At 39.5% G+C, this 24,041-nt stretch overlaps 1 protein-coding gene across 1 annotated transcript in view; it reads left to right on the top strand.

The window, feature by feature from the left end:
• The window catches only part of LOC115226339 (mitogen-activated protein kinase kinase kinase 5), a 315,276-nt gene that overhangs the window by 31,792 nt on the left and 259,443 nt on the right, over positions 1-24,041 (top strand). The window contains exons 7-11 of the mRNA XM_029797343.2: positions 4,119-4,257; positions 5,634-5,695; positions 10,587-10,652; positions 12,812-12,912; positions 23,503-23,568. Coding sequence (XP_029653203.1) covers positions 4,119-4,257; positions 5,634-5,695; positions 10,587-10,652; positions 12,812-12,912; positions 23,503-23,568 — 434 coding nt within the window. The remainder of the gene's footprint in view (positions 1-4,118; positions 4,258-5,633; positions 5,696-10,586; positions 10,653-12,811; positions 12,913-23,502; positions 23,569-24,041) is intronic.

Raw genomic sequence — 24,041 nt, 5'->3', positions numbered from 1 at the left:
TATCGCATCATCGACTCCTTCACCTGCACCTCCAGCAATATCATCTATTGCATCTCCTGCTCTCTCTGCCTTTCCCTGTACATCGGACAAACGGGACGCCGCTTGGCTGAATGGTTCGCGGAACACCTCCGAGACATCCGCCTCGCCAATGACACACCAGTCTCACGCCATTTCCGCTCCACCGGTCATTCCTTGCAACACCTGTCTGTGTTCGGATTGTCCTTGCACAGAGGCCATCCGGATTCCCGCTTGCGCCGTGAACAGGGATTAATCTTCTCTCCGCTCTTTTATGCCATTTGGGCTCAACTCTCCCCTCCTTTTCATCTAACCTCCCCCCGACTCCTACTTCTCTTCAGTCCTTCATCTTTTCACCCCTACTCTTTTTCCCTCCTCTTCCCTTCTTTCCCTTCTTCCCTCTTCTTCTTTCTTCTTCCATCTTCCCCCTCTCTCTTTCTTTCTGCTCCCTCACTCCCCTTCTCATCACTCCCCTCCTCTCTCCCTCCCCTTCTCTTCCTCTCCCTACCACTCCCCTCCTTTCCCTCCCCCTCCCCCTCCCTCTTCCCTCCCCTCTCACTCTCCCCACAACCCCCACTCTACCCCAACCCCCAGCCGAACCCACACCCCACATGGGCTCTCCCCACTCTTGCCCCCCTACCTCCCCACAACACCACACTACACTACACCATACGACATTACACATCACATGACAACACACCACCCACACATACATACGCACTTCCAGACCACCAGCCCTCTTTCACACGCACATACATACGCTCTTATACACACATGCACCTTCGTGTTGGGGCCACCTTCGTTTTGCAAGTCACTTGACCTTCTTATCTCCCCTACTATCCCTCTAGCGTCTAACATCTGACCTCTGACCGAAGTCAGAATGCCATGATAGACCGTTAGCTCCTACACGCATTTTTTTCTCTCCTTGTTTCTTTTCTGTGTATCTTTCTGTGGAATAGCGTAGGCCCGAAACGTAAGAGACTTGTTCTATTTCTATTCCTGAGCGCCATACTAATACATTTGTTTGTTTGTACTCCACCTGCCTTCATCTTTTGTTTATTTTCGTAAACCTTCCTGTTATATATATATATTATATATATATATATGTATATGTGAGGGACCTGGGTATCGACATGAGTGAGGATACCTCTTTCCAAGTGCACATTACCAGGATGGCGGCAAAGTGCAGACGACTGGCTGGATGAATCCTAAGAACATTAAGAACCAGAGATAAGGAAACCATGATGGTCAAGGGCCCACAGCTTTTTAATATTCTCCCAAAGAGTCTGAGGAACTTGCACAAAGTAGATGTAGCGGTTTTAAAATCAAAGCTGGACATCTTCCTGTCGTAAGTCCCAGATGAACCTACCTCACGGCAAGAGGTGCAAATAAGAGTAGCTATATGAAACTCCATTCTTCATCAAGTGCCACATATGAGAGGAGGCTCTTCGTAATAACAGTGTAGCACAAAACGGCGGTGCATTAGCATGGCTGCAGCTCTGAGCTGAAACAAGAAAAAAAAGATGTATATATATTATATATATATGTATATATATATTTATATATATTATATATATATATATATATATATAAAGTTCAGCGAAAATTTAGATACAAATGAATATGGTACTTAATTTAGATGCACCAGAATTTTGTTTGGTATTATCCATAAAAATCCGTGGGGTGATTATAATCAAAATAAGCAACAAGAATGACTCCAGTAATTTTGTACAATCATTTTGTACTACATCATTTTATTAAATGTTGTAAGTATTACAACAGATTTAAAATGCTGAGTACTCAGCAGCCAATTATAAAGGTTTTCCATTAACACAAAAATTTTCATATCAAGTGGCAACATTATAGAGAAGGTAGATATATAGACAAAGATGTGGATTTAAATTTTAAGAACATTTCAGGTAGTGGAGCCCATCAACTGACTGACTAAGATTTGGTTGTTCCAGACTACTGTAAGGTTGTGAGAGGGAAGAATAAGTGGAAGGGTGACAATAAAGATTTTCTAATTATAGAAATGGGGTAAAGGGTTATTTAAGGAATTTATGTGGAAGACAGCATTGTCACTACTAAATGCCAATTACTACTATTTGATGAACAGATTCAGCGTTAGGAGAACTAGGTCAATGTCAAGTGGTCACAATCACATTCACAGGTATGTGATTCTCAGTTCAATTATTCTGCACAGCACTTAGCACATGTCTTCTTTCATAATAGCTGGTCCATTTAAGCTTTCTGAATGAAATTTGTTTGGCAGCAATTGTTCAGAAAATTCTCACATTAAATGTATTTTCAAATTAAAGAGCCATATTTGTCACATTATGTCTATTTGATTATTACATTGGGATTTCAAATGTGTGGAATTCTCAGCCTTTAATCTGTGATACAATATGATGAATAGATAGACCAAATGAATTACACTCAACATTAAAGCTAATGCCATGAGCATTTGCCATGAGCATTTATGAGTGGATGTATAAATTTCAATGTCAAAATGATTGTATATCAAGCTGATGTGAATTCTTTCCTTCAAGTTTTGAAACACACTGAGTGCATAGGTATGCATAAGAAATCATTTAACCTTTTCATTACCAAACCACCCAGAGCCACCCGAAAAAAATTTTGTTTAATGTGACCAAACCTGCCCGTATTTACCTATTCATATTTAAATGAGAATATCAGAGCAAATCTCTTTAGTACATTCGTGAAAACACGTATTATACTTCGTAAACAGTTCAACTACAGTTTTGTACAACAATCGAAGTGTAATTTTAATTCCGTGAATTTTGAGAGATTTTTTTCCGAAATTTGTTCCTATTGTGTTTTCAAAATTTGTAAATCTGACAAAAAATGGATACGAATTTCATTATATCAAGCAGCGGGTCAGAATTCGAAGGATTTTCTACTGAAGACCTTCATAAATCTAACTCTATGACTGAAAAAACAAAGCACGTGGTATTTAATAATGAATCTGATGTTTCATTTTCCGAAAGTGAAAACAGTGAATCCGAGAGCTCCGACAGCGATAAAGAAAATGAATTGGCACCTGAATGGAGTGAAAATTTAAAACTGTTTCTTTCGGTGATTTTTCTGAAGAAACTGGACCAAGCCACAGACTTTCCCAGGAGAGTAAAGCCTTAGATTATTTCTTTTCACTTTTTCGAATGAGCCTATTTGAAATCATTACGGCGGAAACGAACCGTTACGCTAAATGTAAACAAAGTGAAAGAAAGGTTAGTTAGTGGTTTCCCCACAACATTAAATGAAAGTAAGACTATTTTGCCATAAATATTATTATGGGTATCAGAAAGTTACCCAGAATAACAAATTCTATCGTAAAATTTTGTTGTATACCCAATTGAATATTAGCTAATAACCCATTTTCTATAGCGATGTTTGAACAAAATTTTAATAATTTTATATATTGTTGAATTTACCTGTATCTACCTGCAATTAAAGTCTCTTTGTGACAAAAATTATAGTATAGAATTGGTTGAGAACATTTCATTAAATTATCTTCCAAAAATCACATTAATATATTGATAAATAAAAAAGTTATAGTTGTTTAATGAAACCAGACTAAATTTATGATTATGTTAGAAATTAAACGAAAGGGTTAAGGGTCATTCCACAAATCTCAAATCCTCCTTTGAATTTTCAAGTAAGGGGAGCACTACAGGCCTCAAGCTATGTATGACGACTAAAAGAGCAGCAACACTAATTTTAAAATTTCAAGATCAATTTTTGCCTGACTCTTATTTTTAGTGCTTCAGTCTTCTTTTCTTATTCTATGTCTTCTCAAAGTTTACAATTAGTTATGAATATCAGATATTTTTTTTAGTGAAGTAGTGACACTGAGTCTCTGTGAACCATTGCTACCACACATATGGAAATACACTTTGTTTTAAAGTGCTCCTGTTCTCAACCATTGGTGGGTCTTTAATATATTTACATAAGGTCTAGAAGAGAGAATATGATGATGTAACCATTGAAGTACCACACTCCATATCAATTCCAAATAAGCAATTTACACTCTTTTAGTCATCTCAAGTTCCCTTGCTCTAATTTCTTTAATTTGTTGTTTGCAGCATGACAATAAAATTGTTCACCGTGACATTAAAGGTGACAATGTCTTGGTGAATACCTACAGTGGTGTCTTGAAGATATCTGACTTTGGGACATCAAAACGGTTAGCAGGAATCAATCGCAATGCAAATACATTAGCTGGTAAGAGGCTGGTTTTCATTTTCTCTTGTTTTTGTGTGTATGTGTGTGTATCAATCTGTTTGTGTGCATGAGTGTGTGTGTGTGTGTGTGTGTGTGTGGTATCTGGGTGCTCAAGCATAAGTTGGTTACTAATAGAGCTCACTCTCATGGTAGCATGAAGATGCATACTTCCATGAAATTGAGCTATAAAGGTACTCAAATTGTGCTTGAGCTACAGTATAGCTTATATATCTAGACTCTTTAGACATATAAGCTATGCTGCAGCAAACAAGGGACTAGTGCAACATAGGCAAATACTTTCATAATTTATTTATCTACAAAGCTATTCTTTTATTTGTTTCAGTCATTTGGCTGTGGTCATGCTGGAGCACCACCTTTAGTCAAACAAATCGACCCTAGGACTTATTTGTGAACCTAGTACTTACTCTATCTGTTTCTTTTTCCAAACCGCTAAGTTACAGGGGCGTAAACACACCAACATCGATTGTCAAGCGATGGGGGACAAACACAGACACACAAACATATACATATATTCATATATATATGTATATATATATATATATATATATATATATATATATATATAAATATATATATATATATATATATATATATATATTATATATATATATATATATATGTACACACACACACACACATACACGACGGGCTTCTTTCAGTTTCTGTCTACCAATTCCACTCACAAGGCTTTGGCTGGCCTGAGGCTATAGTAGAAGACACTTGCCCAATGTGCCATGCAGTGGGACTGAACCTGGAACCATGTGGTTGATAAGCAAGCTACTTACCACACAGCCACTCTTGCACCTATGTTCATTTTCTTTTTTATGGTGGTGTTTCCTTTTGCTGATATATTTATATACTTTGGTACAGAACACTACTCATAAATCTTTGTATCAGTGTTGGATTACAGCCATAAATCAATGAATTGCATTCCTGAATTTTGTAAATTTTGCTCAAATTATTTTATCAACATATTTGAGCTGGACCTAATTTCTCATCATTCCCCTTCTCTTTTTCCCCTCTCTCTCCTTTTACGCTGTCTCTTTTACACATATTTACATATACATACAAATATAATTACCTCAAAAATTAGTGTATTGATACATTGCAAGCCAGAAATTTCATTTTAAGTATCAACCAAAGAACAGTTTTATCATACTAGGATATTTTGTTATTATTGCTCTTTATTGAAGTTTAATGAATAGGTGATTTATCCTACTCATATTCAAGAAATTAAATATACCTTTATTAATGAAATGTGTGAATTTTTATATATCTGCTATATACTTTTATGTGTTAATACTTCTTCAAATGTATGTTTACAAATTAAGTTCTCATTTTTTTTTTCTTTTCAGGCACAATGCAATATATGGCTCCAGAGGTGATTGACAAAGGTGTGCGAGGTTATGGTCCACCTGTAAGTTTAGTTGCATACTATGTAGTTAAAAAAATTATAATTTGTAAATTCTCATGAGCCGGCTAAGTTTCACATTGCACATGCACACATAAAAAGAGAGAGAGAAAGAAAAGCAATTTCAATTCCACTTTTGTTCTCACTTGCTTTTGTAACATATACACATAATCACCATGTGGGTAAACCTCTCTAGTCAACAAGAAATTTTCTATGTAGTTGATTTTCTAGAAATAGCAGATAAAATCTCTGTCAACTCATATCTGTTGCTAAACAAAAGGAATGTTGAATTAGATAACATGGACTAGAGCACCTTATTCCAATAAGAAAAATACTGAATGGTCACAGCTGCAATGCTTTTGATTATATGTTAGCTCAATCAATGCTAATTTGGGGGCTAAACTGTCACATCTCCAGTTAGTCCTCTCAAACAAAGTTGCTGTTTCTGACTGTATTCTTTCCATTATTCCAAACAATACACTCCTAAACTAACTCCCATTCTCACCAAATTATTCAACATTTTTGCCACAAGGATCTACATCAATCTGTTCCTCTCTACAGTGACCTATTACAAAGATGCTGGAAACAGTTAAAAATAACCATCTTCTTTTATCATTTTGTATCCCTTTCCTTCTTATACAAAGATCAGTATGATTTTTTTAGGAGTCATACCTATTAGGAATCTCTTTTTAAATTATTTGTTTATTGATTTTAAATGTCTCTCATCTTCTGAATTGGAGATTTCCTGTGAGACTTTTCCATTACAGTCTTTTTTAACAGAGCTCTTTCTCTCCAACCATCTATAAATTCTGGTGTGCTTTAGGTTTTGGTAATGTTTTTCACAGACTCTTTGGTGTAATAATAGCCTTCTCATTCTCACTTTGAAGAACAACGTTTATCATGTCACGGAAGGATGCCAAAAAGCAGACCAATCTGGAAAAGAAGGACTTGAAAGCTTAAGAACCTTTCACATAGATTTAGGGATATCCTTACTGAGAAATTTGATGATAGGGAGAGGAGCTACAGACCTGTGACATAGAAGGCAGCTGGGAATTCCTGCGAGATAGCTTGCTGAGTGCCACAAACCAAATCTGTGGCTGGTGCAAAGTCCTTTCCAGATTTAGGACCAAAGAGCTGAAGTGTTTCAGATTGCAAGACAGTGTGTAAGGGAAAAACCATGATGTCATAGGAGAGAAATGTGTTCGCATGGATGATGGTGCCCTTGCGTTTAATGAGTCTGCAAAGAAAGAGACTTGGAGATGCCATTATGAAAGACTGCTGGATGTGTAGAATGAATGCGAGGAGGAGAGTCTGCTAAAGGTTGACCCAATTGAGGGACCTGCTACCTGGATCGACAGTACCCTGGTAGATAAAGCAATTAAGGATATGAAGACAAAAAAGTACCTGGCCCATTGGGAATCACCACTGAGATGCTTAAAATATCAGGCAGTGTAAGTTATGGTCTTGTCACCCACATCGTAAATCAGGTAGTTCATGAAGGAGTCATACCCAATGACTGGTGTAGCAGCACCATAGTCAACTGCTACAAGAGTAAAGGTGATGCTTTTGATAGAAATAGTTACAGGGTCATAGCCCAACTAATTAGGGAGAGAGTTAGCCTAGATGAGATGCAGTTTGGCTTTGTGCCAGGCAGAAGCACCACTGATGCTATATTTCTGGTAAGACAACTGCAGGAGAAATACCTAGCCAAAGATAAACCTCTGTACTTGGCTTTTGTTGACTTGGAGAAAGCCTTTGACAGGGTCTCTCGATCCCTTACCTGGTGATCAATACAGAAACTGGGGATAGATGAGTGGTTGGTAAGAACTGTACAAGCTTTGTGCAGGGATGCTGTCAGTAAGGTGAAGGCTGGCAACAAGTATAATGAAGAGTTCCAGTAGGGGTTCATCAAGGATTAGTCCTCAGCCCCCTCTTATTCATTATAGTCCCCCAGGCAATAACAGAGGAATTCAAGACAGGCTGCCCTGGGAGCTCCTCTATGCTGATGACCTTGCCCCAATAGCCGAGTCACTGCAAGCACTAGAGATGAAATCTAGGGTGTGGAGGCGAGGTCTAGAATCGAAGGGCCTAACAAAAACCAAAGTCTTAGTAAGTAAGAAGGCTGTCGAATCACTGGTAGATGGCCTTACTCAATCTGTAGAAAAGGCATGGGTAGAAACTCCATATGATGTACCTGGTATAAGCTATGAACAGAGGTGGAGCAGTATCAAAGGAAGTTTAACTGGAAAGATAGTTTTTGTGTGTGGCAGATGCACAGGGGCAATAAACACTGAAGATGTACAGAAAACAGATTCCATCACATACCAGGGGAAGAAACTAGAAGTAGTTGATAGCTTCCACTACCTATGTGACCAAGTCTGTAATGGGGGTGGTTGCTCTGAGAGTGTAGTTGTCAGAATAAGAATAGCATGGGCAAAGTTCAGGGAGCTCATACCTCTGCTGGCAGCTAAGAGCCTCTCACTCAGAATGAAAGGCAGACTGTATGATGCATGTGTGCAAACTGCCATGCTACATGGCAGTGAAACATAGGCCATGACTACTGAGGATATGTGTAGGCTTGAAAGAAATGAAGCTAGTATGATCTGCTGGATGTGTAATGTCAGTGTGAAAGTTTCTGAGGGAAAAGTTAGGCTCGAGAGAAAAGTTGGGCCTAAGAAGCATCAAATGTGGTGTGCAAGAGAGACAACTGTGCTGGTATGGTCATGTGTTATGTATGGATGAGGATAGCTGTGTGAGGAAGTGCCACTCCCTAACTGTAGAAGGAACCTGTGGAAGAGATAGACCCAGGAAGACATGGGATGAGGTGGTGAAGCATGACCTTCAGACATTGGGCCACACAGAGGCAATGACAGGAGACCGAGGCCTTTGGAAATATGCTGATATCGAAAAGACCAGGCAACTAAAGTGAGATCGCAGCCATGCATGTCCAGCCCTGTTAAGAGTACCCCTGATGTGTCAGGTGATATGATGTGCTTGTGAAGACCTATTGAGTCAAGTAAAACCAATATCATAGCTGTGCCCCCTGACTGGCTCCCGTACGGGTGGCATGTAAAAAGCACCATCCAAACGTAGCTGATGACAATACCCCCTGGCTGGCTCCCATGCTGGTGGCATGTGAAAAGCACCATTTAAATGTGGTTGATGCCAATACCCTGTGACTGGCCCCATGCTAGTGGCACATAAAAAGCACTATCAGAACATGATCAATGCCAGGTCCACCTGACTGGCTCCTGTGCTGGTGGCATGTAAAAAGCACCCACTACATTCTCAGAGTGTTTGGCATTAGGAAGGGCATCCAGCAATTGAAACATTGCCAGATCAGATTGGAACCTGGTGCAATCACTGGCTCTCCAGACCTCAGTCAAACCATCCAACTCATGCAAACATGGAAAATGGATGTTAAGCATGACCCACAACATAAACTCTCATATTCTCGACTAATAGTAGTTCTCACAACCTCAGAGGATCTTTTATTGCAATCCACACTTCTATAAAATTACATTCTTAGGTTATGTTTCCTCTTAGTGGTGGTGGTGGTGGCGTGGAGGGAGGGGGTAAACCCCTCTTCAACCCTTATCTGTCTCTGATGCTCTTCAAAACAAGTGTGATGTACATGAAAATATTATTTAAATATCTATAGTAATATTTCTGTTACACTTTCTGCTGGCAACTAAGTGCCTCTCACTCAGGATGAAAGGTAGACTGTATGATGCATGTGTGGAAACTGCCATACTACACGGCAGTGAAACATAGGCCATGTTGAGGACATGCATAGGCTTGAAATAAATGAAGCTAGTATGATCTGCTGGATGTGTAATGTCAGTGTACATACACAACAAGGTGTAAGTGTCCTGAGAGAAAAGGTGGATATAAGAAGCATCAAGAAAGACAACTTTCTAGAAAGGCTATCTAGTTTATTAGCAGTGTTTCATTCACCAGTAGTCTACATCCAGTGGCCCAGTAATACAATATGTCCTTATACTACTTCTGTAATGTTCTCTGTGCATCTTAACTAGCAATTTAATTATCACTTCCACCCAAGTGCATCAGATTTTTCTGTCTGACCTCCAGTCATCATTCTTAGTTTATTTTATCACTCAAACCATGCTGTAAATATTTTTCTAAATCTTCCTACCAAGAATCACAACCCTCTAAACTTCTTTCAATGTCCAGTATTTTCTCAAAGGTATCAACCTAGTGAAATTCAAGTTGAACATAAATTGCATTGACTCTATCAGACAAAGAAAGCATGCATTGTATTAAGTTCAGTACCTCACTGTTTTGACTTTAGTTTTTTTAATTGCCAAATTTATTCAAAGCTTTTCATGGAATTACTGGGTCACCTATTAAAATTTGCCTTATGATATTAAAGCTGTTTGAATTGTTAGACCTACCCTACTAACCCAAGAATTTATAGTTCACATCTCATCACTGGTTCTTCAGTGTTCTTGGAAAGCCACTATTTACTACACTTATAGAGTCTCTGTTAGAAGATACAATTCATGCAATACTGTATAATTGAACACTATTATCTTTTACTTGTTTTAGTCATTTGACTGTGGCCAGGGCTTATTTTTTTAAGCCTAGTACTTATTTTATCAGTCTCTTTTGCTGAATCACTAAGTAAGGGGGGGGGGGTAAACACACCAACACTGGTTGTCAAGCAGTATGGTGGGGGGAACAAACAAAGATGCACACACACATATGACAGTTTCTTTCAGTTTCCATCTACCAAAGACACTTGCCCAAGGTACCATGCAGCGAGACTGAACCCAGAACCATGTGGTTGGGAAGCAAGCCTGTTAACCACACAACAATGCTTATTGATGAAAATGAATTGTATAAGTTCTTCAATATTTCCAATTTTATTTTACAGGCAGATGTATGGTCCTTTGGTTGTACTGTTATTGAAATGGCTACTGGAAAACTGCCATTTAATGAGGTGAGACCTTTTTCTTTTCTTTTTTTTGTTTTTTGTCAGTAAGGCTAAGATGCTGGATTACAATCCACATGGCTAAAAGCCTAGACCTTGGCACAGCTACTCATTATTGTATTATATCTTTTAACATGTAGATGATTGTCTTTCTTTCTGACTTAGAAGTTTCTCATTACATGTTTCTTTTTTTACCATTAACCACTATAGAATGGAGTTTCCATAATTAATAGAAAAACCAAAATGGAAACTTTTTTAAAATTAAGGAAGCAATACAAATAACACTTGATAATCCTATCAGTAAGGCCAACATTGACATGAGCTCTATATAGCTTCCTTTACTGAAAATAAACAATGTAAATATTAAATGTGTACACATCAGTGGCCTTGTGGATAAAGTGTTATTTCATTTAGTTTAGGAATGAAGGTTATCAGTTCATATCTAGTCTGGTACTATGAACAAACCAAGAATGAGATAATTGATGATAACTGGAAACTATACCAATTGTAATGTTTATGTGGAAATTAAAAGATGCTCTCTCTCTAAAAACAAAATTAAACTCCCCCTTCCCCCTGCTCCCTTATCTGGTGAGCAATGCAGAAGCTAGGGATAGATGAGTGGTCGGTGAGAGTTATAAAAGCTATTTACAAGGATGCTGTCAGTTAAGTGAAAGTTGCCAATGAGTCTAGCAAGGAAGTTAATGTACAAGTAGGAGTCCACCAGGGATTGGTTCTGAACCCCCTCTTATCTATCATAGTCCACCAAGCTATAACAGGAATTTAAGAATGGCTTCCCCTGAAAGCTCCTCTATGCCTGTAACCCTGTTCTTATTGCTGAATCACTATCAGAACTAGAGAAATTTCAGGTGTGGAAGCAAAAGCTGGAGCCAAGGGGCCCTAGGGGCCAAAGTCCTAATGAGTAGGAAAACAGACAAATCGCAGATCCCTTCAGGGAGATGGCCCTGCTCGACATGAAGAGAAGGTGTCAGGAGAAACCCATTGCAAGCTATGGACACATAAGAAGTGCAGCAGTATCTCTAGAAGATTAACAAAGAAGTCTTTGCATGTGGCAGATGTGCAGGTACATGAAACACCAGGAATGTATAAAAAATAGTCTCCCTCAAATGTTGGTGGAGATCTTTTGAAGTAGTAGATAGTTTCTGTTACATAGGTGACCAAGTTAGTAGTGATGGAGGTTCTGAAAGTGTAACTGCTAGAATAAGAATAGGCTGGGCAAAGATCAGAGAGCTCCTACCTCTGTTAGAAATGAAGGGTATGTCCCTCAGAGTGAAAGGCAGATTGTATGATGCCTGTTTACAAACAGCTGTGCTACATGGCAGTGAGACATGGGCTGTGACTACTGAGGAAATCAAAGGCTTGAAAGAAATGAAGTCAGTATGCTCCACTGGATGTGCATATACAGCAGAGTGAAAGTGATTTGAGAGAAAAACTGGGTATACAAGGCATCAGATGTAGTGTGCAAGAGCAAAGACTGCACTGGTACAGTACTGTAATGCATATGAAGACAGTTGCATCAGGAAGTGTTGATCTCTAATTGTGGAGGGAACATGTGGATGGGGTAGAATGAGGAAGATGTGGAACAAAGTGGTGAGAAAAAATCTTCAGACATTGAGCCTCACAGAGGGTATGACAGGGGACTGAGGCTCCTGGTAGTTTCCTGTGCTTGAAAAGACACATCAAACTAAGTAAAACCATGGTTGTCCTTGCATTCAAGTATGTTCCCTGCATCCCTCTTTAGCTCAGTGTTCTTAATCTTGTGGGCTCAAGGGTGTTGGTGCCACATAAAAAGCACCCATACCAGTGCCTTGTAATCACCTGTACCAGTGCTGTGTAAAAGCATGCAGTACACTCTGTAAAGTAGTTGGTGTTAGGAAAGGTATCCAGCTGTAGAAACCATGTCAAAACAGACATGCCAACATGGAAAATGGAAGTTAAATGATGATTATGATATAAACATGAAAATATGATTGGAACAGATATTATTTTAATGTTTAAGTTTACGAAAGTGATGAGCAAAGATTAGAAACTATCAGAGATGCAAATTCTGTAAACTTGTGAAATCAAACATTCTAATAAAATTTTTAACAGAATTTTTTATTATGGGATACTATGATGAATATGTTTCTATTGTCTTATTAATTTTCCAGCTTGGTGTTCCACAAGCAGCCATGTTCAAGGTTGGTTTCTATAAAATCCATCCAGAAATACCAGAAAGTATGTCAGATCAAGCAAAACTATTCATTGGGAGGTAATGTTTAAAAGAATTTATATTATTCATAATGTATAAAAAGAAAGCAATTATTTCATCACTACTTAACCTTTTCACAGAATTATGAATGCTATTAATTATTGATTGTTAATGTTGTCACATTCTTTACACTTTTTTGAAACTAGTGGCTTCAACATACATGAATTTGTTGATTTGATTTATAAAATATTTTGTTTCATTAATAAAATTACTGCACTTTGCAATACACTTCGATGAACTCCCTACTCACCTTATCTGATCCTCTGTAGCATTCCATTTACATTCACCTCCCTCTTCGTACCTTAAGGGTATGCCCTTGCACATCTTCACCAGCATCTTCTTTCTCTCTTTCTTTCTCTCTCTCTCTCTCTCCAACTTGAGTAGCCATGTCTTTCCTTTACAGCATGACACCTGTTTCTGTCCCTCTACCATAACTTACCCTCTTATCACATGGCACAAAGCCATCTCCCTCAGTACCACTCCTTCTCTGAATTAAGGAGACTTTGTCTTGCAAGTTGCTTGATGCCTTCACTGATGTTGGTGCTACATAACAAGCACCCAATACACTAAGTGAAGTAGTTATTAATGGGAAGGACATCCAGTCTTAGAAACCATACCAAAGCTGACAATAGAACTTAGTGCAGTCTTTTGGTTTGCCAGCTCATGTTAAACTGCCCAACCCATGCCAGCATGAAAAACAGAAATTTAATGATGATGATGATAGTGATATATTATTTGATGAAAATTATATCTAGCAGAGTCAGTAGAGAATTCATATACAGGTCACAGTTTAAACATTCCTTATGCTGTTGTAATGGAACTGGTTGATTCTTTACACTGTTTAGGTGCAACCAATTTCCTTTCTTTAGTTTCCAGAAACTACCAGTCAGGAACAAGAACGCAACCTTAAAAATATATATAACTCTTTATTTTCTTATTTACAAAAGAAGTACATTGGTATATTGGTATCCACTTGGTTCAATATAGCAAGGCTGAATTTTAACATTTGTAAGATAAACCTCACAACAAATTCAGCAGCAACAGAGCAGGTCAAATCCTTAGCGTCTGGGACAGGAGAATAGGCTAATCACATGTTTAACAGGTCCTTTCTCTTCAATAGCCGTGTCTCAAGTCAACGACGCTAACAAGGAACGTGATAGAATTTTCTTCCCCAGGTCTAGCGCATGTGCATGAGGGAACTTCCTTAGGCCTTTCCAGAAGGTTCCAGCCCCGCACACGCACACTGGGAAATGACATCACTACAAAGGCTCTCCCTTGAGTGCAGAAGCACGAAACAAAATTCCTGACACCTTCTCTTCATATCGAGCAGGGCCATCTCCCCGAACGACCATTAATGTCAAGTTTGAATACTTTCGGCGTGCGGGAAATCACACTAAAAGGTCCTTTATAAGGAGAAACAAGAGGTTCTTTGACAGAATCATCACGAACAAAAACATGTGTCCAGGAATCAAGATCTGATGGCACATTAGAAGGAGGATTTTGGTGTCGGGGACCCATAGGAGGAAGGGCAGAAAAATATCTGCGTAGTCGAACAACATAAGACTCTAATTAAGAGACTGTGACTTGTCTGGCACCAACATCGTACCAGGCAATGCCAGTGTGGTACCATACATGAGCTCGGCAGAAGAAAAACCAAGGTCTGCTTTAATCGCAGTCCGACATCCAAGCAGGACGATAGGAAGAAATTCAGTCCACGACTGTGGGTTCGGCGAGGCAAGCAACGCGGCCTTAAGTTGCCTGTGGAAACGCTCCACCATCCCATTAGAAATGGTATGGTAACTAGTGGTGCGTATATGATGCATCCCCAGAATTCGTGATAACTCACGAAATAAAACCGCTTCGAATTGTCGACCACGATCTGTGGTTAAACTGGACGGTACACTGAACCTAGAAATCCAGTTAGACACGAAAGCTTTCGCAACAGTTTCAGCAGAAATGTCTGCTATAGGAATAGCTTCCGGCCAACGCGAGAAACAATCGCTACAAGTTAAAATATGTGAGAAACCGTGACTCACAGGCCATGTTCCAACCAAATCAAGGTGAATATGGCGAAAACGGGCCTCAGGAGAAGAAAACTGTCCAAGTGGAGCACGAACGTGTCTATGGACTTTAGCACTCTGGCACCACAAACAAGAGCATGCCAAGAGGTAATCGATCGTCGCATATTGGCCAGAAGAACAGTACTGTGGCAGAGATACCCGGATGTGACAATGAATGAAAAGCATCAAAAACAGAACGTTGATGTTTCTCAAGTACCTAGGAGAACCGATGGAGACGTCACAAAGAATAGAGCCTTCTGCTGAAGGGAGCGGATGGTAGGCAAACTTACAATTGATAAACTTGGGCGAAGTTAAATTCAACTTCGCTAAAGGTGGTTGATCCTGCGAAATAGCAGTTAAGTCAATTGCTGCAGGAGAGGAAATGGAATTGACAGGGAGTCTCGAGAGAGCATCAGCTGGGACATTCTCCTTCCCTGGCACATATCGAATGTCACTTGTAAACTGAGAAATATAGTCCAGGTGACAGAAAGCATGAGGAGAGAGTTTGTCCGTTTTAGAAGATAGTGCAAACATATGTGATCAGTATAAATCACAAATTCTAGTCCCTCGAGCTGGTGCTGAAAATGCCGAACTGACAGATAGATCGCTAGTAACTAATGATCAAAAGTACTATATCTGCGTTCAGCAGGCTGCAGCTGGCAAGAAAAGAAAGCCAAAGGTTTAGTTTCACCATCTACGGTGTGCTGCAAGACAGCGCCAACTGCAGAATCTGATGCGTCCACAGATAAAGTAAGTGGAGCATCAGGAGCCGGATGTGCTAGAACAGGAACTGAAGCTAGTTCCTTTTTAACTAACTCAAAGGCAGACAGTGCTTCAGTTGCAAGAGTAAGACGGGTGTCTTTTTTAGAATTGCTCTTTAGCATCTGCATTAAAGGAAACAACTTGTCTGCACACCGGTTTATGAAACATCGATAGAAATTAACTATACCCAAAAAATGGCGAAGTTGACGCAAAGAAGAAGGTGGTGCGATGCGCTGAATTGCATCGACTTTAGACGAGAGAGGTTTGATTCCACTTGAATCAATAGAATGACCGAGAAAATCAAGAGATGATTGCCCAAAAACACACTTGTCTGGATTAATGCAAACACCATAGTCGCGAAGACGCTGAAAAAGCTGAGACAAGTGCTGGAGATGATTTTCATGCGTATCACTTGCGATGAGGATATCATCGACATACGCGAAAACAAAATCAAGTCCATGAACAACTTCATCTATAAAACGTTGGAACGTACTAGTGGCGTTCCGCAAACCAAAACTCATGTATAGAAATTCGAAACAACCAAAAGGAGTGGTAATTGCCATTTTAGGAACATCGTCTGGGTTGACCGGTATTTGATGATAAGCACGTATGAGGTCAACCTTAGAAAAAATGGTACAGCCATGAAGATTCGCTGAAAAATCATTAAGAATCCTTATGGGATATCTGTCAGGAATCGTCACAGAATTTAGACGCCGATAATCTCCCACCGGGTAAAAATCTGTATCCCCTTTTCGAACTAAATGAAGGGGTGATGCCCATGGACTGGTGGATGGGCGTATCAGACCAAGCTGGAGCATATGCTCAAACTCAGCCCTAGCCGTTTTAAGACGATCAGGTGCAAAACGCCGTGGGTGCGAAAAAACAGGCGGCCCAGTAGTTGTAATGAAATGGAGTGTTGAGTGTACGGGTTTTGCCATTTTAAAAGTAATATCGAGTAGCTCTGGAAAAGAAGCCAAAAGAGAATGAAAAACATCTCCAGATGTAGCAACAAAAAATGTCGGGCTAAGAGCTGAATCGGTAGATTCTCTGGTCGGCGTGGAGAGTGTAGTCGAACTGTTGACTAGCCTCCAACGCCTGACATCTACCAATAGATCAAAGTTATTTAGAAAATCTGCACCTAAAATAGGATGCGGAATGTCAGCAATGACAAAAACCCACTGAAAATCTCAACGAAGATTTATGTCGAGGCGTAAAGAAATCTGCCCGAATGTGGCTATTGGTGATGAGTCAATAGCGTGCAAAGTAACAGTAGATCGTTTTGGCCTGTCGGTTGTGAGACGCAGAGGCCAAATGCTGCAACAAGAACCAGTGTCTACCATGAAGTATTTCTTCGACACTAGATCTTTAACAAAAAATGCACGATAACTAGCGAACGATGTGGAGGAAGTTGACGTGCTCAACTCCTCCAAAGCTAGTTGAAATCTTTTATAGGTACATGGCTGTATGCACTTATGTGCTTTCTCTCCAAATTTGGAGTGATCCCTACACAGTCAAAGTCCGGACTTTGACTGTGTAGAACGAGATGAAGAACGGCATCGACTATGCGATCTTGAAAATCGCTTGCCATCGCGACACATCGCGTTCATCCTTTTGGTGAGACTTTCTATTTGTTTAGTAAGTCTATCAATTGGGGCTGCAGATGATTCAGAGCAGACACAAGCAGCACGTGATGATGCCATAGACATTTTGTAGTTTTTAAATTTAAATAGATGACTCTGTTAAAGGAAAGGGAAATAACAATGAAAAGTTAAACTGACGCAAATGGAAAAAGGAACAGAAATAAATAGAAATTAAAACAAGACCAGCAATTGAACCAATAAATTTTTTGTACGTGTAAATTTTACCAAAAAAAAATGTGTTTTTTTATTCTTTTTCTTTTTGTAATGTATGCACAGAGACTAAAAAATTCATTTTGTTTTTTTATTTTACCAACCTTCGTCGCGTCTGAAACAAAATTATGCAAACACGACAGAGCATGAGAGAAGTCTCAACATTTTGTGTTTAAATGAAGTTACTTTAGAGTTATTTTACCAGTTCATGTAGTACACGATAATGAGTTCTATACAAGATTTGAGTCTCGGAGCTGAGATTAGTTGAGTCACTTGTGCATATTTTTCTCTTGATATAGATATTCTTCCAGATATATACACTGCAACTGTTTTTCCATGGTGAGATTTTCACACTACAGCATGAGTAGAATCTGTATCTGTGTACACTTGAATTTTTGTAGATGGAGATGATGTTGGTTATGACGTTATGTCTGTCGTTGGTTTACAATAGCGTCTTCATAATATGTTTGGGTACGCTCTGTGTCTATGACAAAACGACGATAAAATTGAAGCAAAGATGATGATGACTGCGGCAGAGATGGTGGTTGACTAATTGGTTCAGACTCGGTAGAAACTATGACCATCACATCGGGGTCACCACTGTAATGGAACTGGTTGATTCTTTACACTGTTTGGGTGCAACCAATTTCCTTTCTTTAGTTTCCAGAAACTACCAGTCAGGAACAAGAACGCAACCTTAAAAATATATATAACTCTTTATTTTCTTATTTACAAAAGAAGTACATTGGTATATTGGTATCCACTTGCTTCGATATAGCAAGGCTGAATTTTAACATTTGTAAGATAAACCTCACAACAAATTCAGCAGCAACAGAGCAGGTCAAATCCTAAGCGTCTGGGACAGGAGAATAGGCTAATCACACGTTTAACAGGTCCTTTCTCTTCAATAGCCGTGTCTCAAGTCAACGACGCTAACAAGGAACGTGATAGAATTTTCTTCCCCAGGTCTAGCGCATGTGCATGAGGGAACTTCCTTAGGCCTTTCCAGAAGGTTCCAGCCCCGCACACGCACACTGGGAAATGACATCACTACAAAGGCTCTCCCTTGAGTGCAGAAGCACGAAACAAAATTCCTGACACCTTCTCTTCATATCGAGCAGGGCCATCTCCCCGAACGACCATTAATGTCAAGTTTGAATACTTTCGGCGTGCGGGAAATCACACTAAAAGGTCCTTTATAAGGAGAAACAAGAGGTTCTTTGACAGAATCATCACGAACAAAAACATGTGTCCAGGAATCAAGATCTGATGGCACATTAGAAGGAGGATTTTGGTGTCGGGGACCCATAGGAGGAAGGGCAGAAAAATATCTGCGTAGTCGAACAACATAAGACTCTAAATTAAGAGACTGTGACTTGTCTGGCACCAACATCGTACCAGGCAATGCCAGTGTGGTACCATACATGAGCTCGGCAGAAGAAAAACCAAGGTCTGCTTTAATCGCAGTCCGACATCCAAGCAGGACGATAGGAAGAAATTCAGTCCACGACTGTGGGTTCGGCGAGGCAAGCAACGCGGCCTTAAGTTGCCTGTGGAAACGCTCCACCATCCCATTAGAAATGGTATGGTAACTAGTGGTGCGTATATGATGCATCCCCAGAATTCGTGATAACTCACGAAATAAAACCGCTTCGAATTGTCGACCACGATCTGTGGTTAAACTGGACGGTACACTGAACCTAGAAATCCAGTTAGACACGAAAGCTTTCGCAACAGTTTCAGCAGAAATGTCTGCTATAGGAATAGCTTCCGGCCAACGCGAGAAACAATCGCTACAAGTTAAAATATGTGAGAAACCGTGACTCACAGGCCATGTTCCAACCAAATCAAGGTGAATATGGCGAAAACGGGCCTCAGGAGAAGAAAACTGTCCAAGTGGAGCACGAACGTGTCTATGGACTTTAGCACTCTGGCACCACAAACAAGAGCATGCCCAAGAGGTAATCGATCGTCGCATATTGGGCCAGAAGAACAGTACTGTGGCAGAGATACCCGGATGTGACAATGAATGAAAAGCATCAAAAACAGAACGTTGATGTTTCTCAAGTACCTAGGAGAACCGATGGAGACGTCACAAAGAATAGAGCCTTCTGCTGAAGGGAGCGGATGGTAGGCAAACTTACAATTGATAAACTTGGGCGAAGTTAAATTCAACTTCGCTAAAGGTGGTTGATCCTGCGAAATAGCAGTTAAGTCAATTGCTGCAGGAGAGGAAATGGAATTGACAGGGAGTCTCGAGAGAGCATCAGCTGGGACATTCTCCTTCCCTGGCACATATCGAATGTCACTTGTAAACTGAGAAATATAGTCCAGGTGACAGAAAGCATGAGGAGAGAGTTTGTCCGTTTTAGAAGATAGTGCAAACATATGTGATCAGTATAAATCACAAATTCTAGTCCCTCGAGCTGGTGCTGAAAATGCCGAACTGACAGATAGATCGCTAGTAACTAATGATCAAAAGTACTATATCTGCGTTCAGCAGGCTGCAGCTGGCAAGAAAAGAAAGCCAAAGGTTTAGTTTCACCATCTACGGTGTGCTGCAAGACAGCGCCAACTGCAGAATCTGATGCGTCCACAGATAAAGTAAGTGGAGCATCAGGAGCCGGATGTGCTAGAACAGGAACTGAAGCTAGTTCCTTTTTAACTAACTCAAAGGCAGACAGTGCTTCAGTTGCAAGAGTAAGACGGGTGTCTTTTTTAGAATTGCTCTTTAGCATCTGCATTAAAGGAAACAACTTGTCTGCACACCGGTTTATGAAACATCGATAGAAATTAACTATACCCAAAAAATGGCGAAGTTGACGCAAAGAAGAAGGTGGTGCGATGCGCTGAATTGCATCGACTTTAGACGAGAGAGGTTTGATTCCACTTGAATCAATAGAATGACCGAGAAAATCAAGAGATGATTGCCCAAAAACACACTTGTCTGGATTAATGCAAACACCATAGTCGCGAAGACGCTGAAAAAGCTGAGACAAGTGCTGGAGATGATTTTCATGCGTATCACTTGCGATGAGGATATCATCGACATACGCGAAAACAAAATCAAGTCCATGAACAACTTCATCTATAAAACGTTGGAACGTACTAGTGGCGTTCCGCAAACCAAAACTCATGTATAGAAATTCGAAACAACCAAAAGGAGTGGTAATTGCCATTTTAGGAACATCGTCTGGGTTGACCGGTATTTGATGATAAGCACGTATGAGGTCAACCTTAGAAAAAATGGTACAGCCATGAAGATTCGCTGAAAAATCATTAAGAATCCTTATGGGATATCTGTCAGGAATCGTCACAGAATTTAGACGCCGATAATCTCCCACCGGGTAAAAATCTGTATCCCCTTTTCGAACTAAATGAAGGGGTGATGCCCATGGACTGGTGGATGGGCGTATCAGACCAAGCTGGAGCATATGCTCAAACTCAGCCCTAGCCGTTTTAAGACGATCAGGTGCAAAACGCCGTGGGTGCGAAAAAACAGGCGGCCCAGTAGTTGTAATGAAATGGAGTGTTGAGTGTACGGGTTTTGCCATTTTAAAAGTAATATCGAGTAGCTCTGGAAAAGAAGCCAAAAGAGAATGAAAAACATCTCCAGATGTAGCAACAAAAAATGTCGGGCTAAGAGCTGAATCGGTAGATTCTCTGGTCGGCGTGGAGAGTGTAGTCGAACTGTTGACTAGCCTCCAACGCCTGACATCTACCAATAGATCAAAGTTATTTAGAAAATCTGCACCTAAAATAGGATGCGGAATGTCAGCAATGACAAAAACCCACTGAAAATCTCAACGAAGATTTATGTCGAGGCGTAAAGAAATCTGCCCGAATGTGGCTATTGGTGATGAGTCAATAGCGTGCAAAGTAACAGTAGATCGTTTTGGCCTGTCGGTTGTGAGACGCAGAGGCCAAATGCTGCAACAAGAACCAGTGTCTACCATGAAGTATTTCTTCGACACTAGATCTTTAACAAAAAATGCACGATAACTAGCGAACGATGTGGAGGAAGTTGACGTGCTCAACTCCTCCAAAGCTAGTTGAAATCTTTTATAGGTACATGGCTGTATGCACTTATGTGCTTTCTCTCCAAATTTGGAGTGATCCCTACACAGTCAAAGTCCGGACTTTGACTGTGTAGAACGAGATGAAGAACGGCATCGACTATGCGATCTTGAAAATCGCTTGCCATCGCGACACATCGCGTTCATCCTTTTGGTGAGACTTTCTATTTGTTTAGTAAGTCTATCAATTGGGGCTGCAGATGATTCAGAGCAGACACAAGCAGCACGTGATGATGCCATAGACATTTTGTAGTTTTTAAATTTAAATAGATGACTCTGTTAAAGGAAAGGGAAATAACAATGAAAAGTTAAACTGACGCAAATGGAAAAAGGAACAGAAATAAATAGAAATTAAAACAAGACCAGCAATTGAACCAATAATTTTTTGTACGTGTAAATTTTACCAAAAAAAAATGTGTTTTTTTATTCTTTTTCTTTTTGTAATGTATGCACAGAGACTAAAAAATTCATTTTGTTTTTTTATTTTACCAACCTTCGTCGCGTCTGAAACAAAATTATGCAAACACGACAGAGCATGAGAGAAGTCTCAACATTTTGTGTTAAATGAAGTTACTTTAGAGTTATTTTACCAGTTCATGTAGTACACGATAATGAGTTCTATACAAGATTTGAGTCTCGGAGCTGAGATTAGTTGAGTCACTTGTGCATATTTTTCTCTTGATATAGATATTCTTCCAGATATATACACTGCAACTGTTTTTCCATGGTGAGATTTTCACACTACAGCATGAGTAGAATCTGTATCTTGTGTACACTTGAATTTTTGTAGATGGAGATGATGTTGGTTATGACGTTATGTCTGTCGTTGGTTTACAATAGCGTCTTCATAATATGTTTGGGTACGCTCTGTGTCTATGACAAAACGACGATAAAATTGAAGCAAAGATGATGATGACTGCGGCAGAGATGGTGGTTGACTAATTGGTTCAGACTCGGTAGAAACTATGACCATCACATCGGGGTCACCACTGTAATGGAACTGGTTGATTCTTTACACTGTTTGGGTGCAACCAATTTCCTTTCTTTAGTTTCCAGAAACTACCAGTCAGGAACAAGAACGCAACCTTAAAAATATATATAACTCTTTATTTTCTTATTTACAAAAGAAGTACATTGGTATATTGGTATCCACTTGCTTCGATATAGCAAGGCTGAATTTTAACATTTGTAAGATAAACCTCACAACAAATTCAGCAGCAACAGAGCAGGTCAAATCCTAAGCGTCTGGGACAGGAGAATAGGCTAATCACACGTTTAACAGGTCCTTTCTCTTCAATAGCCGTGTCTCAAGTCAACGACGCTAACAAGGAACGTGATAGAATTTTCTTCCCCAGTCTCTAGCACATTTGCATGAGGGAACTTCCTTAGGCCTTTCCAGAAGGTTCCAGCCCCGCACACGCACACTGAAGAATGACGTTCTGCACACGCACACTGGGAAATGACGTCACTACACTGTCAATAGATAAGTCGTGTCTCTGGACATTTAACGGCATAGTCCATCTCGCAGTATTACTATTAGAGGTACCAATCACAATGTTTTATTGATATGGATTTCATAATTTTGCTGTGTTAAATTACAAATCTGCACATAGATCTGGAGAAAGCAACTGGAAAACAGTCATAAACTCATAAAAAGTATGTGTTGAGAGTTTTCATTATGGAGAGCTATATTTTTTATATATCTTTTCAGAGAATACTATGATTTTTCTTTTATCATGTCATAATATTGAAGTGAGACTGAAACATATCACAATATAAAATCAGAATAATCTGGTATCTCTTTTGTTATCTTACTGAAACATATATCATTCTTTGTTTTAGGTGCTTTGTAGCAGATCCTGAGAAACGCGCCACCTGTGATGAATTACGTAAACACCAATTCTTGGCGTGTGTAAACTTTGATTTATTTTATTTTCTTGTCTTCATTACATTCTACACAACAATAAAACTATTTTGTAGAGGTTTTGCATTTAATAAGAATTAGGTCAATGAGCAGTTATATTACCAAGGTTTTTTCAGCTGTGACTATCCTGTGTTTTTGGATATCTTAAGCTATATTGGCCAATATGTCTCTTTTTTTAAACTGTATAGTATGATTAGAAGAAATTTGCTTCCACAGAGAGAGTCCTTCCTTACTTCAGAGCAATGTGCTGAAATAGAAGAAAAGCAAAGAAATGAGTTGGTACTGGTATAACACTCTTATTTATCTTGTTGAGTTCAGTTGAATTTGAACCCAGAATTTCTCAAAAAATGAAGCTAAAAGTGAATCAGTTGATATTGCTCTTCTTTCAACCAGCTGCTCTATAATGGGGAAAATATTGTAAGAATATTAATAAATGACTGTGTGGGTGATATTTCTT

Source organism: Octopus sinensis, linkage group LG2 (genome assembly GCF_006345805.1).
Source record: "Octopus sinensis linkage group LG2, ASM634580v1, whole genome shotgun sequence".
NCBI lineage: Eukaryota > Metazoa > Mollusca > Cephalopoda > Octopoda > Octopodidae > Octopus > Octopus sinensis.
The sequence above is the reverse complement of the archived record's forward strand: the minus strand, read 5'-3'. Positions and strand labels throughout refer to the sequence as shown.